This window comes from Chelonoidis abingdonii, chromosome 7 (genome assembly GCF_003597395.2).
Source record: "Chelonoidis abingdonii isolate Lonesome George chromosome 7, CheloAbing_2.0, whole genome shotgun sequence".
NCBI classification, from domain to species: domain Eukaryota; kingdom Metazoa; phylum Chordata; order Testudines; family Testudinidae; genus Chelonoidis; species Chelonoidis abingdonii.
The window spans coordinates 23,863,481-23,877,519 of record NC_133775.1 but is presented as its reverse complement, the minus strand read 5'-3'; the positions used below and the strand labels follow the sequence as shown (position 1 = coordinate 23,877,519).

At 42.2% G+C, this 14,039-nt stretch overlaps 1 protein-coding gene across 2 annotated transcripts in view; it reads right to left on the bottom strand.

Moving 5' to 3' along the window:
• TNNI3K (TNNI3 interacting kinase) overlaps positions 1-14,039 on the bottom strand; it is a 171,155-nt gene that overhangs the window by 145,628 nt on the left and 11,488 nt on the right. The window contains exons 3-5 of one of the 2 annotated variants that reach the window (XM_032782135.2): positions 6,513-6,598; positions 4,658-4,755; positions 1,779-1,889 (exon numbers count right to left, since the gene is read on the bottom strand). In XM_032782135.2, the coding sequence (XP_032638026.1) occupies positions 1,779-1,889; positions 4,658-4,755; positions 6,513-6,598 (295 nt within the window). Of the gene's footprint in view, positions 1-1,778; positions 1,890-4,657; positions 4,756-5,323; positions 5,782-6,512; positions 6,599-14,039 lie in introns of those variants that run through there. The other variant, XM_032782136.2, reaches the window with a different exon arrangement.

Sequence of the window (14,039 nt, the reverse complement as noted above, 5' to 3'; positions counted from 1 at the left end):
GGAGGTTTTTCGCCTTCCTCTGCAGCATGGGGCATGGGTCACTTGCTGGTGGATTCTTTGCAGCTTGAGGTCTTCAAACCACTATTTTTAGGACTTCAATAACTCAGTCATGTGTTAGAGGTTGTTTTAAAAGTGTATGGGTAGGGTTCTGTGGCCTGCTTTGTGCAGGAGGTCAGACTAGATGATCATATTGGTCCCTTCTGACCTATGAGTCTATGAGTCTATGTAAAGCAAGTGTTTTCCCCAGGGCAGTCTCACTGCCCGGTCCTTCCCATAAATTGCAAGTGGGTCCCAGCTAGATCAGAGAGGAACCCTAGTATGGAAGAAGGTTGAGAAATATCACCCTAATATAATATGGGCCCAAGTTTCAACATGGCTTCTTAACTGTATCACACAGTTGTTTGCAGAAGCCTCTAGTTACACAGATAATTCCTATATTGACACAAACAAGTGAATATTTTTGAATGCAAATGAGGTGACTGTGACTGCACAACTGATTACACAACTGTGAATATAGTCGTCAATGTGCTCTATATTACCTTCTTTGTAACTTCTTGTTGTTATCCTGTATTTCTTGCCCACCAGCCCTATTTCAGGAAATCTGAAGTGTCTGTTTCCGTAAGTTAGCCTAGTTTTGTTGTTTTGTAAAAGTCAGTAATTTCAACTTAATCAGCAGAATTGAGAACACAAATAGTTGTGCATTTATGATTATGTTTGCAATTGTGAATCCTTCATTACGAAAGTAATTCTGCACACATAATATTAAACGCTTCAAGAAAAATATTTAAAAAAAAATAAATGAGATTGAGTTAATTGTTGCCAGGGCAATGCAAAGGAGATGATATGAGAAGTGATTGAAATGAGGCTGGAAAGTGATAGGTTAACAGGTTCATGACTAAAAGCATGTTTAGATAAGGAGGGGCTGGACTGCAGCCTCCAGTGGAACTCCTCTTCCCCCCCCCCCACCTCAGTAGCAGATTCTGCAGGAAGAAATTCTTTCAAGGGTCCCCTCACTGAATTCCTCCAGATCATTCTGTCAGAGAGGGAGAGCCATAGGGCTCACACCCAAGCTTGGTGGAACCCTAGGAGTCCATAGAAAGCAACGGCATGCTGGACCTCAACAGCTGCATGGCTCTGTTGCATTCACATCCTAGGGACTTCCCCTGACTGCAGCTGCTCCTGGGATCCCCAGACAGAACTCACAGAGAAGATAATACAACTCTAAGAAAAGAATATCTGAGTAGGCCAAACCTCTGCCCCCTCCCTGAGTGCAGAACATGCGCTCAGCTTGTGGAGCATAATCTACAGGATCTGGAGAAGGGGATGAGACAGTGCCACAGAGCCCTCACTTCCACACTGGAAAGGAGCTTTCCTTCCATACAGAGTTCTGTGGAGGAAGCAATGATCCTACCAAGAGTATTCATATGCATTCACGTCACCACACATCTTTTGTTAAATTCTTTGATATTAATAAAGGAATAGCACTGGTTTCCAAAAAGATTTTTAAGACATTTTATACAAAGAGCAGGAGATGGATGAATATGTCTGGTACATTTACTCATGTGTATTCTATGTACACACAAACCAAGAGAAACTTTTTTAATCCTAATAGCCTCTCCAAGGGGTTATGAAGTGCCAGTAAATGAAGCTTGGATATACTGAGTTATTGATGTGCTGTTTTGTCTATGTTTTAAGCAGTAACACGCTAAAAGATAAATGAGCTGATTAATCATGCCATTCACTCTCACCGTTTCCTGTGTAGAAGAGGAAAAATTTACCTCATGATGACCAGCTACTGTAGCAATATGAAGCGCTGTAAGAGCTCCGTATCCAACTTGCTGAATGTCAGCTCCACCATGCAGCAGGGCTGTCACAAGTTCTGCACTGTCCTACAATGCACACATTTCAAATGTTTTTGTTAGGCCGATAGACATCTCTAAAGCTGTGTCTTTCCCTGATTTTATGGGCTATTTAAATATCACTTAGCCTCAGAACCATTTTTAAATGCTCGGATGGACTATTTTAAATATCAGAACCGTTAGAGTGTCAAACCCAGAAGAAAGGCACGTTAGGACTTCTCCGGATCTACAATGGAAATTCCACGAATACACAGAATAGTGTGCTGAATATCAGATTTATGATCTTGGTATTTTGGATGGGTCTCCTTGTTGACAACATAATGGGCTAAAGCACTGCTGATATTCCTGCGAGATATAACAATGGCAATGGAAATCATAGTAATAATAACAATTTGTTGAGACTCTAAGATCAGTTCACTCAACCGTGTGTTATGAGGGACAATATCCAATTGAGGTGGATATTATTGAACTCATTTACAAAGGGATAAACTTATGCACAGAGAAATGAAATAGCTTGCCTGGGGTCATTTAGTGAATCAATGGCAGAACCATGAACAGAAGCCAGGACAACTCCCAGTCCCCTATTCTAACTGCAAAACTAGACTTGTTCCTGTATTGAGCCAGATCCTCAGCCAGCTCCAATGGAGTTATGGTAATTTGCATCAGCTAAGTATATTGGCTGTCAGCCATCTTGGAAATAAAACATCTTCAAATGACTATTCAGCATCCAATAGCAGCACACACAACACTGCCTGTCATTCTGACTAGTACTTTCCCATTGTTTCCTTGTACTTCACTGTCTGTCTGTATCCATCCATAGTCTCATGTCTTAGACTTAGATTGTACTCTCTTTGGGACAGGGACCAGCTCCTTGTTGTTGCTATTCTGTGTTGATCTGCTTAGCATAATGGGGTCCTGTCTATACCTAGGGCTCCTAAATGCTACAGTAAAAAATCATAAATAATAAGACCACAACAGCAAGAGATGCTCAAGCTTGTGCGGCCACCACAGCTCCTTCTCCCTGTATTGTATACAAAAATGAGCATAGACTATGAATGAATCAGCATTACAAAACATACAGTGGAGATGTGACTGCTGACCCAAGCCATTTTGTTAGTGTTGAAAATATGTGTGTTCAGCTTACTGGAGCAATTATCAACTTCCATGTTTTCCCTAACACCACCCTCCTTGCCAAATTTTAATTCAAAAAAGAAAAGCAATCTTTTTAGGTCCAAGACTATGGAAGAAGGTTCTGTATTACTGAATGTGATATTTTGCCCTGAATTTAGTGAGGAAAAAAACTCCTGAAAATAAAATGGCCTAAACTAGGAATTCCTTGGAGAATTCCTTTCCCAAGTGATGACTCGGTCCAGCCTACTAAGCTCTGCCGTGATCCCATCAAATCTCACAAGATAATCTGGCCACAGTCCAGACACAGGGAGTGCCATTAAAAAGTCATCCTTTACCAGCACTTACCACACCATTGTATCTGGCATCTCTATATTCCCCTATGCATTCCATATACAATAGATGTTATGGTATGTTAACTGTTGGTAAATCCTGCAGCCTTAACATTTCAAATGTCCTGCAAAAGAAATTTCAGATTGTACTTTTGATTCTGAAATTCAAAGTTTGCAATGGTTTGCTTAGCTTCATGGAATCCAGTCAGAGCACAGAAAAAGCATTGTGTGACTTGGGTGACTAACTAAGATCTTGATTCAAGAAATCACTTAAGCATATGCTTAACTTTAAGTATAATCCTAAATTTCATTGGCTTCACTGTATGCATTGAAAAATGTGAGCAGACAATGCAGCATTTACTAAAGAAACTCGGAAATTAGTCCCATCTAATGAATACTTGAGAGAAAGGCAACAAAATTCCTGTAAGGCACTTAGCTAATTGTGCCAAGTTTTCTTTATGACTGCTATAGAGCATCACCCTACATTCTGAAGCATAAGACTTGATTACCCTTACTATTTTGGTTGGCACACGTCAATGTAATTGTTATCAATGGTCATAAAATTAAACTAGTATAAAAATTACAGAAATAAACAAAGAAAAAGCAAGTTATCATAGTCAGGGCTGTCCCTGGGGCGGAGCGGGGCCCAGGGTGGAAGTGACGAATCCGTCACTTCCAGGATCGACTGCACCCAGTGCTGGCCAATCGCACCGGCCTGCAGGGTCCCCCAAAACCCATAACACAGCTCTGATCACATTACAATAATTAGGAAAGAAAAGACAGTCTTGTGACGGGCTAAGAGAAAGTTAAGCCAGGAACTTTCAGTTCCAGCTCTGTCAATAGATTTACTGTATAACTTTGGGCAAGTCACTTACTCTCTCTGTGCATTAAGTTTCTCTGTCTGTAAAATGGGGATAACAACAGTGCTTCAGGGAAGGTGTTGTCTTTATATTTCTGCTTCATTAATCACCAATCACAATGTCAGTTCTTAACAACAGATAAAATAAAAAGTAAAATAAAATAAACAACTATTACTGCTGACTGGGAAACTTGAGCTGAAACAAAATTGTGACAAAAAACGCAGAGAAGCAGCAAAGTTTTTGTGAAAATGTTTTTCTTTCTGTAATCATAATCATAACAATACTTCTCTAACTCACAGACATGTTGTGAGGTTTAATTAAATAGCATTCATGAAAGATGCTAAGTCCATAGTATGTGTGCAAACATTTATACGTAATTTTCCTATATATTGTATGCAAGGCATAAAGATTTTCATTGGGATTAGTAATTTAGAGAGAGAAGACTACCAAACATACTGACTTCTCATTTCTAATTTACCTTGTAAGCTGCCAAATGCAGAGCTGTAAATCCATTTCTTGTTAACCTGGATGGACGCAACCCTTTTAGCATAAGAGTTCTAATATGGGATTTGTTACCTTTATAATAAAAATTGGAAAGAGAAGTCATTTACAGGAAAGAACATGCAGATGAAGGCAATCAGCTAAGAGCTTCCACACTTAGTGTGTGGCTACAGATTTGTCAGTTTCTTCTTATTAAGTTCAGATCAGATCTCAACGCTTTTATTCACATTTGCAGTACTCAAAATGCAAGCAATAGTCCTTGAAACAGACAGTGTTACTTGGATTTAGAATTAAATGGTAGACTGTGGTGGCCTTTGCATGGGTGTACAATGAGAAGGGAATGGATTGCTCTCCGTTCTAGCATCCCCTGACTTTCTAGTGACTCTTAAGTGGACAGGGGAATGATGACACCTTCAACACGTGGCAGGCACCAGCCCCTTATGGTACCCGTCACCATCAGGCACAATCTAGCCATTAACAGGAACACTTGTGGCACTGGGCATCTATTTGCTTGCTAATCTCATTCACATCTTTGAGGGAGGACTTTTTACAGATATTTGAGGTGCTATAGAGCACAAAATCCTCTTTCAGCATGAGACTCCCTCCCTCTCTGCCTTACAAGTTGGGTTTCCTGGACACCTACCTTGTCAATTGATCCTTCCAAAAGTGATGCTCCACCCGGTGCCTGTGCAGTTTATTGTTACTGGGATAGTAGTTTATAGGAATACTAGCGAACCATAACATGAAGACACTCATCTCCTGCCACCTCTGTCTTATTCACTTAAGTGCTGTGATTCATATTATGGTTGCCTCCTGCACAGCTATGCTAGAAGAAGGGTGGCCACAATTTAGCTCACATTGTGACTACACAATAACCCATTTCTTAATGAACTCTCAGCATGTGGCAGGGCACCACCCCTTTATGGTACCAATCAGCGTCAGGCACAATCAAGCCATTAATGGGAACAGACTGCTCTAAAACTGCCTAAAACAACCCTGGTGTTCTCTCAGGTCTTGCAGGCACTAGAAGCTAATGGAAAACGCCCACTGATTTCAATGGTGCATAATCAGGGTCTCACTAATTATATATCTGGGCCCAGATTCAGCAAAGCATTTAAATGCATGTTTAAGTGCCCTGTGGCACTGAAGCCTTAGGGTACAATTCTCTTTGATTCTGAATGCTGACCTCTGTTGCATATTGTGTAACAAGTGCAAAATGCATGAGCACAATGTGGACAAGACATCGGCAGTATGGAGTGTCCAGATGATCTCTCACATGACTTTTCTTGTTCTCCTGGTTTGCTATCTGCAAGAATCCCATCAGAGAACATTCTGGGCTAGAAAATCTGATTTTTATTTTATCATCATCATCATTATTATTATTTTAATTCGCCATGTTGTAAAACATTTTCACAATATTAAAAAAAGGAAATATTATTTCTGTGGGAAAAGAGTATCAAAAATTCAACCTTCATACCAGTCTACAATATGTATATTTCATATAGAATTATACTATCCCTTGATTACAAAATAAATATAACAATGAACTTAAAGTTAGTTGCACATCTGTACTTAAATATGCATCAGAGTTGATTGGCATTTTTGCTACATTGAAGAATGATTTAGAAAGGAGCTCAAAGTTTACTTGGAGCCACTCCACCTTGTTACTACAGTTTAGAGTGTTGTAACTAATGCTTACCTGAACATCAACAAGGACAATGCAAAGAAGGCAAATAGTTTAAAAATATAATGTTCCTGTGGATTATTAAACAGACCAAATCACTAACCATGTAAATAACATGCTTAAAGAGTATGAAAGTTCAAATACTTACCACCGCAAATACAACATAAATGAAGAAGAGATAGCCCATTTTCTGTGCGGTAATTTAAATTGACTTTGCTGAAGGCTTCATCAGAGCTGAAAAAAAGAAAGAGATTTTACAGATGATCAGTTTTCAACTTTTAGCATATTTTCTTTTATTTGAAAAGTTTGAAAAGAGAAATCTCACTATAGTTTCACTCATTCACAACACTGTAAATCCAAAGGTACTTCACTGAGGTCAATGGATTAATCTACGTTTCTACTGTTGCAAGTGAAATCAGAATCCAACCCTTACTTTTTCCTGAGCTATATTTCTGCTTTGATATTATTTCTATACATACATATACAAACAGTTACATTATAAGAATTAAGGGAGAAGAAAGCTTCTTTTAAGAAAAAAAATAAACTGCTATAAGTAGAAAGATTCCTTCTTCCCCCTCCACTCCATCTTTCAGCTACAGTGGCACAGGAGCCAGAAACAGAGCTGTAAACAGGGGAGTTTGAGTGGGAGTTTGAGGGGAAGACCAAGAAGCAGGCAGAGGAACAGATAGTCTAGTGAAGGGAGTGTGTGGTGTTCTAGCAGTGTTTTGGTGCTCGTTGGGGTGGGGTTTTTTTTGTTTGTTTGTTTTGCTGTGGGTGGTGGTGTTGCGGTTTGATGTGTTTCCCAGATTTACAGGATATAGGTGGGAAGCCTATGACAGATACAGAGGCAGCAGTGGTAGTGACCCAAGCAGTGGAAGAGACAATGAAGATGACTGGATGTGGAAGCAGCGGCATGTCCATGATCCTGGAGGGGGTACCTGAAAAAAGTTTCATCTGCATTAAATGCCATCTGATAGAGCTGCTGCAGGAAAAGATCCGAGGACTGGAGATGCAGGTGGAAACTCTGGTTGAGTTTAGAAGGGGGTTCGCGCAGATGATGAAGTAAAGACATGAGGAGTCTGAAGGGAAAAGCTCAGACTTGCAGATGGAAGCAGAACCAAAGAACTCTGAGGGAAGACTGCTGAGTGAGGAAAGTAGACAGTGGAAGCATGTGACTAAGAGAACCAGGCAGAGGAAAAGACGGACTAGTGAAGGACAAATAGGGGTCAGGAACAGGTGTGTGGAGTTGGAAAATGAAGAAGGGGCACAGCAGGTGGTCGCTGAAGGTGAGAGGGCAAGGAAGAAGAGAAGAGCAGCTAGTCCTATAGAAAGAGGAGAAGAGTCAATGGAGATAACAACACCAAATATGAGCCCCAGGAGGATACAGGATGGGTTGTGGAGAATTGCAAGGGTGAATAGGAATCAAGAGGATTTGCAGTCATAGGAAACAGAAAATAAACCGGAGAATCGCACCATCACCAGGAAAAGGCAGGTCTACGTGACTGGGGACTCCTTATTGAGAATAATAGACAGGCCTGTAACCAGAGCTGATCTGGACAACAGAAGGGTGTGCTGTCTGCCAGGTGCTAAGATACGGGACGTGGACCTGAGGCTGAAGAGGATCCTAATGGGAGTGGGAAAGAAGCCTTCATGTGGGAATGACTGATATGGCTAGATTCTCACTGAAACAAATTAAGGGAGACTATGCCAGGCTGGGGAAGATGCTTAAGGAAATTGAGGCTCAGATGATCTTCAGTGGGATTCTACTGTTCCTAGAGAAGGAGAACACAGGTGTGACAAGATTATGATGATCAACAGATGGCTTAGGCAGTCGTGCTATAAGGAGGACTTTAGGATGCATGGCCACTGGAAGGCATTCATGGACAGAGGACTGTTCTCTCGGGATGGACTTCTCCTGAGCAGGGAGTGAAATAGACTTCTAGGATGGAGGCTGGCACAAATGATTAAGAAAGCTGTAAACTAGGAATTGGGGGGACATGGTTGCAAGATGTCCAGGTAATTGCCATGATGGATTTTAACATTGAGAGGGAAGAAAACAAAGTAAGAAAGGATACTGCCATGGGTAGGAGAATGGACATAAGGAGGAAGGGTAGTGTAGATACCATTCTAATAGGTGATACTGAGGGCAGAATGTCTGGGCCTAATAGGGTAAAGAATGTGAGAGAAGCCAAATACGAGGACCATAGGTAATAAAATGGAGGAACTAGAGTTACTGGTGCAGGAAGTGAAACTGGATATTATAGGGATAATAGAAATATGGTGGAATAGTAGTCATGACTGGAGTACAGGTATTGAAGGGTATGTGCTGTTTAGGAAAGACAGAAATACAGGCAAAGGTGGTTGGGGAGTACATTGTATATCAATGATGAGTAAGACTGTAAAGAAATAAGAAGGGGATGAGATATGCGATAAGACAGAGTCTGTCTAGACCAGGGGTCGGCAACCTTTCAGAAGCCGGTGTGCCAAGCTTCATTTATTCACTTAATTTATTGATTTTCGCGTTGCCGGTAATACATTAACATTTTTAGAAGGCTCTCTCTATAAGTCTATATATTATATAACTAAACTAGTGTTGTATTGTAAAATAAACAGGGTTTTCAAAATGTTTTAAGAGGCTTCATTTAAAATGAATTAAAATGTTGATCTTACGCTTGCCGGCCCGCTCATGCCTCGCTGCCTGGTTCTTGGGAGTTCTGTCACCTTAGGCCGGCAGTGGGCTGATGGCGGCGACCTGGCTGGGACTCCAGCTGGCAAGTGTCGTCATGCCAGGAACCCCAGACCAGCAGCGTGCTGTGCCTAAGGCCGCGGCAAGCCAGGACCCGAGGGCTGGGAGAGAGGCACTGGAGCAGAGCTGGGTATATGACGTGGTTCTGCTGACTTAGGTTATGTTTCATGTTGTGTGTCAGGGCAGAGGGGCGTATCGATTTGCGGTGCCCTTATCCCCCCTCCTCCCCCCACAACCTAGCCCTGGACCTGGCTCCGCCACCCATACCAGCGCCGCCCTCTGCCCTGACAACGTCACGAAGCACAGATCGAAACCACGAACCCCGAATAGAGACGGACCCTACGACCACACCCTATCGACCCCCCCACACCCCCCTACACATACAACACCCCCCCTTCATTATACCCAGCTTCTGACTCCAGTCCCTGCCCCCCAGCCTCTGGGTCCTTGGCTGCCGGGGCCTTTGCACAGGCCCGCTGCTGGTCTGGTCGGGTTTCTGGCTGACGGACACTTGCAGCTGTGAGTCCCAGCGCAGGCCCCGCTCAGCCCATGCGGGCCTAGGTGAACAGAACTCAGACCAGCAGCGGGCTGGCGGTGCGCAGCGTTAAGATCAACATTTTTAATTTTCATAAATTGAAGCTTTCTTAAACATTTTGAAAACCTGTTTTATTTTACATTACACACTAGTTTAGTATATATATATTATGACTTATAGAGAGAGACCTTCTAAAATGTTTAATAGATGGTGATGTACTCAGTACCAGCGCGCAATTACATTAATTAGTAGTAATTAATGACCAGCCTTGCACACCGCTTCTGAAAGGTTGCCGACCCTGGTCTAGGACAGCGCTCTGTCTTTCCATGCCATCCTCTCTTATTTCTTTTACATGTACACTCATCATGACGGTATCAATGCTACTCCCCCACCTTTGCCTGTACTTTCCTGTCTTCTCCTTTAAACAGCACATAACCCTCAAATACCTTACTCCAGTCATGACTTACTATTCATCCACATTATTCTATTATCCTATATATATCCAGTTTGCACTTCCTGCACCAGTAACGTCTAGTTCCTCCATTATTACCTATGGTCCTCGTATTTGGCTTCTCTCACAATTCTTTACCCTATTAGGCGCCAGACATTCTCCTCAGTCACACCTATTAGAATGGTATCTACACTACCCTTCATCCTTATGTCCATTCTCTACCCATGGCAGTATCCTTTCTTACTTTTTTCTTCCTCTCAATGTTTAAATCCATTCATGGCAATTACTGGACATCTTGCAACATGTCCCACCCAATTCCTAGTACAGCTTTCTATAATCATTGTGCCACCGTCCGCTAGAAGTCTTATGCACTCCTGCTCAGGGAAGTTCCATCCGTAGAGAACAGTCCTTGTCCATGAATTGGCCTTCCAGTTGGCCATGCATCCTAAGCCTCCTGCTATAGCCGGACTGCCTGAGCAATCTCGTGAATCATCATAATCATGTCACACCTGGTTCTCCTTCTCTAGGAACACTAGGAAATCCCATGACAGATCATTCTGGGAGCCTCAATTTCCTTAAGATCTTGCCCCAGGCCTGGGATTGTCCTCCCTTAACTTATGTTTCTATTATTGAAGTGTATGCGCTATCCAGTATGTAAGATCATCACGAGCGCTGAAGGCGTTCGTTCACCTACTCCCTATGTGCCTGCTTCCTCGAGGCTCGCACGGTGCTAGAATCTTAGCCAGCTGTGCAGCAGGCGCGACTCCTTTTGTGCAGATAGCTCGGTTACAGGCTGTCTATTATCTCAATGAAGGAGTCCCCCAGTCACGGTAGGACCTCCTTTTCCTTGGGATGTGTGTGCGAGATTTCTCCCGGTTTTATTGTTCGTGCTTCTCTATGAACTGTTCAAATTGAGTGTTTGATCTCTATTGGTCCAACCTTGCAATTACTCCAATAAGATCGTCCGATCCTGTATCCTCTGGTGGTCAATACCATGTTGGATGTAAGGTTATGTCCTGTGACGTTTCTTCTCATTATAGACCTAGCTCTCTGTCTCTTCTGTCGGCTTCCTTTCTACCGTGCTCAGCGACGCATATACTGCGTGTGCGCCTTAGTCCCTCCTGCTTACTCCTTTTCAAAACCTCCCCACACCTACCTTATGTCTGGCCTCCCCTAACTTTGTCCATTTCACTTTAGTCCGTGCTCTTTTTCCTCTGCACTGACGTCTCTCTTGTGTCATCTGCTGTCGCAGCTTGGCGTCTCTACGTTTCTATCACTGAACGACAGTCTTCCTCAGAGTTCTGTGGTTTCTGGCTTTCCCTCTGCAAGTCTGAGCTTTTTCCCTTCAGACTCCTCTGTCTTTACTTCTCATCTGCGCCGAAACCCCCTTTGCTAAACTCAACCGAGTTTCCACCTTGCATCTCCAGTCCTCGATCCTTCCTGCAGGCAGCTCTATCAGATGGCATTTGACATGCAGAGTGATAACTTTTTGAGTTACCCCCCAGGAGTCATGGACATGGCGCTGCGTTCCCATTGCGCAGTTCATCTTTCATTTGTCTCTCCACTGCTTGGGTCACTACCACTGCTGCCTGCTTGCGTCATAGGCTTCCCACCTATCTCTTAAATCTGGGAACAATCAAACCGCAACACCACACACCAGCAGCAAAGACAATAGCAAAAAAAAAACCCCACCCCAACGAGCACCAAAAACACTTGCTAGAACACCACACACTTCCTTCACTAGACTATCTGTTCCTTGCCTGCTCTTGGTCTTCTCCTCAAGACTCCCACTCAACTCCCGCTGTTTACAGCTCTTGTTCTGGCTTGCTGTGCCACTGTAGGCTGAAAGCTGGAGTGAGGGGGAAGAAGGAATCTTTTCACTTATAGCAGTTTATTTTTTGCTTATAAGAAAGACTTTCTCTCCCTTAATCTTCTATATGTAACTGTTTGTTATGTAGTTATAGAAATAAGTGATCAAAGCAGAATATAGCTCAGGAAAAGTAGGTTGGTTTCTGATTTCACTTGCAACAGTAGAAACGTAATTATTCCATTGACCTCAGTAGTACCTTTGGATTTACTGTTTGTGATGAGATGAATGAACTATAGGTGGATTTCTCTTTTCAACTTTATCTCAAATAAAAGAAAATATTGCTAAAAGTTGAAAACTGATCATCTGTTAAAACATCTCTTTCTTTTGTTTCAGCTCTGATTGAGCTTCAGGCAAAGTCATTTAATTACCGCACAGAAGCTGGGCTTTATCTCTTCTTCATTTATGTGTTTTTTTGCGGTTAGGGTGGTAAGTTTTTGAATTCATGCTCAGGTTAAGGCGTTAAGTCTAGTTTACAGGTCGGTTATGTGAGTGTTTGGTTGGGGAGTTTTATACTCCACGGAACATTATATTTTTAAATATTTGCCTTCTTTGGCATATGTCCGTGATGTTCGATAGTGATTAAGCATTTAGTTACACACTCTAAACTGTAGTAAGCAAAGTGGAGTGGCTCACAAGTAAACTTGGCTCCTTCTAAATCTTCTCAATGTAGCAAAATATGCCAATCAACTCTGATGATATTAAGTACAGATTGTGCAACTACGTTTAAGTTCATTGTTATATTTATTTTTGTAATCGACAGGGATTAGTATAGATTCTATATGAGAATTAACATATTGTAGACTGGTATGAAGGTTGGAATTTTTTGATATCTTTTCCCACAGAAATAATATTTCCTTTTTTATATTTGTTGAAAGATGTTTTTCACATGGCGAATTAATAATAATAATTGATGATTGATGATAAAAATTAAAAATCAGATTTTGCTAGCCAGAATGTTCTCTGATGGGATTTTGCAGATAGCAAACCAGGGAGAACAACGAAAAGTATGGTGAGAGATCTTGGACACTCTTACTGCCGATGTCTGTCCACATTGTGCTTCTGCTTTTGCACTTTTACACATATGCAACAGAGGTCAGCATTCAGAACTCAAAGAGAAGTTGTACGCCTAAGGCTTGCAGGTGCCTAAGGGACTTACATAGCATGCTTTAGAATGCTTGTGCTGAATCTGGCCCAGATAATAATTAGTGAGACCCTGATTATGCCACATTGAATCAGTTGGGCGTTTCCATTAGCTTCTTAGTCCTGCAAGACCCTGAGCATTACAACCCAGTTGGTTTAGGCTATGTTCTTTGACGTCCCAGTCTGTTTCCATTAATTGGCGTTGTATGTGTGGTTCGTGACGCTGATTTGGTACCATAAAGGGGTCGTTGCCTGCATCCACATGCTGAGAGTTCATTAAGAAATGGGTTTTGTGAGTCAGCAATGTGACTTAAATTGTGGCCACCTTTCTTCTAGCATATAGGCTGTGCAGGAGGCAACCATAATGATGAATCACAGCAACCTTAAGTGATAAGACAGAGTGCAGGAGATGAGTGTGCTTCATGTTATGGTTCGCTAGTATCCTATAAACTACTATCCAGAACAATAACTAGCACAGCACCGGGTGGAGGGCATCGTACTTTTGGAGGATCAATGAGCAAGAGTGGCAGGTGTCCAGGAAAAACCCCGAACTGTAGGCGAGACGAGCGGAGTCTCATGCTGAAGAGGATTTTGTGCCGTGCTATTAGGACTGCTCAATATCTGTAAACAAGGTCCTCCCTCAAAGATGTTGAGAGATTAGCAAGGCAAATAGAATGCCGCAGTGCCACGACAGTGTTCTGTTAATGGCAGATTGTGCCTGATGGCGGTACCATAAGGGGTGGTTGCCTGCCACGTAGTTGAAGGTCGTCATCATTCCCTGTTCCACTTTAAGAGTCACTAGAAATAGGGATGCTAACGGAGAGCAATCATTCCTTCTCAATTTACACCCATGCAAAGGCCACCACAGTCTCCATTTAATCCTCAAATCCAAGTACACTGTCTTGTTTTCAAGGACCTATGCTTGCATTTTTG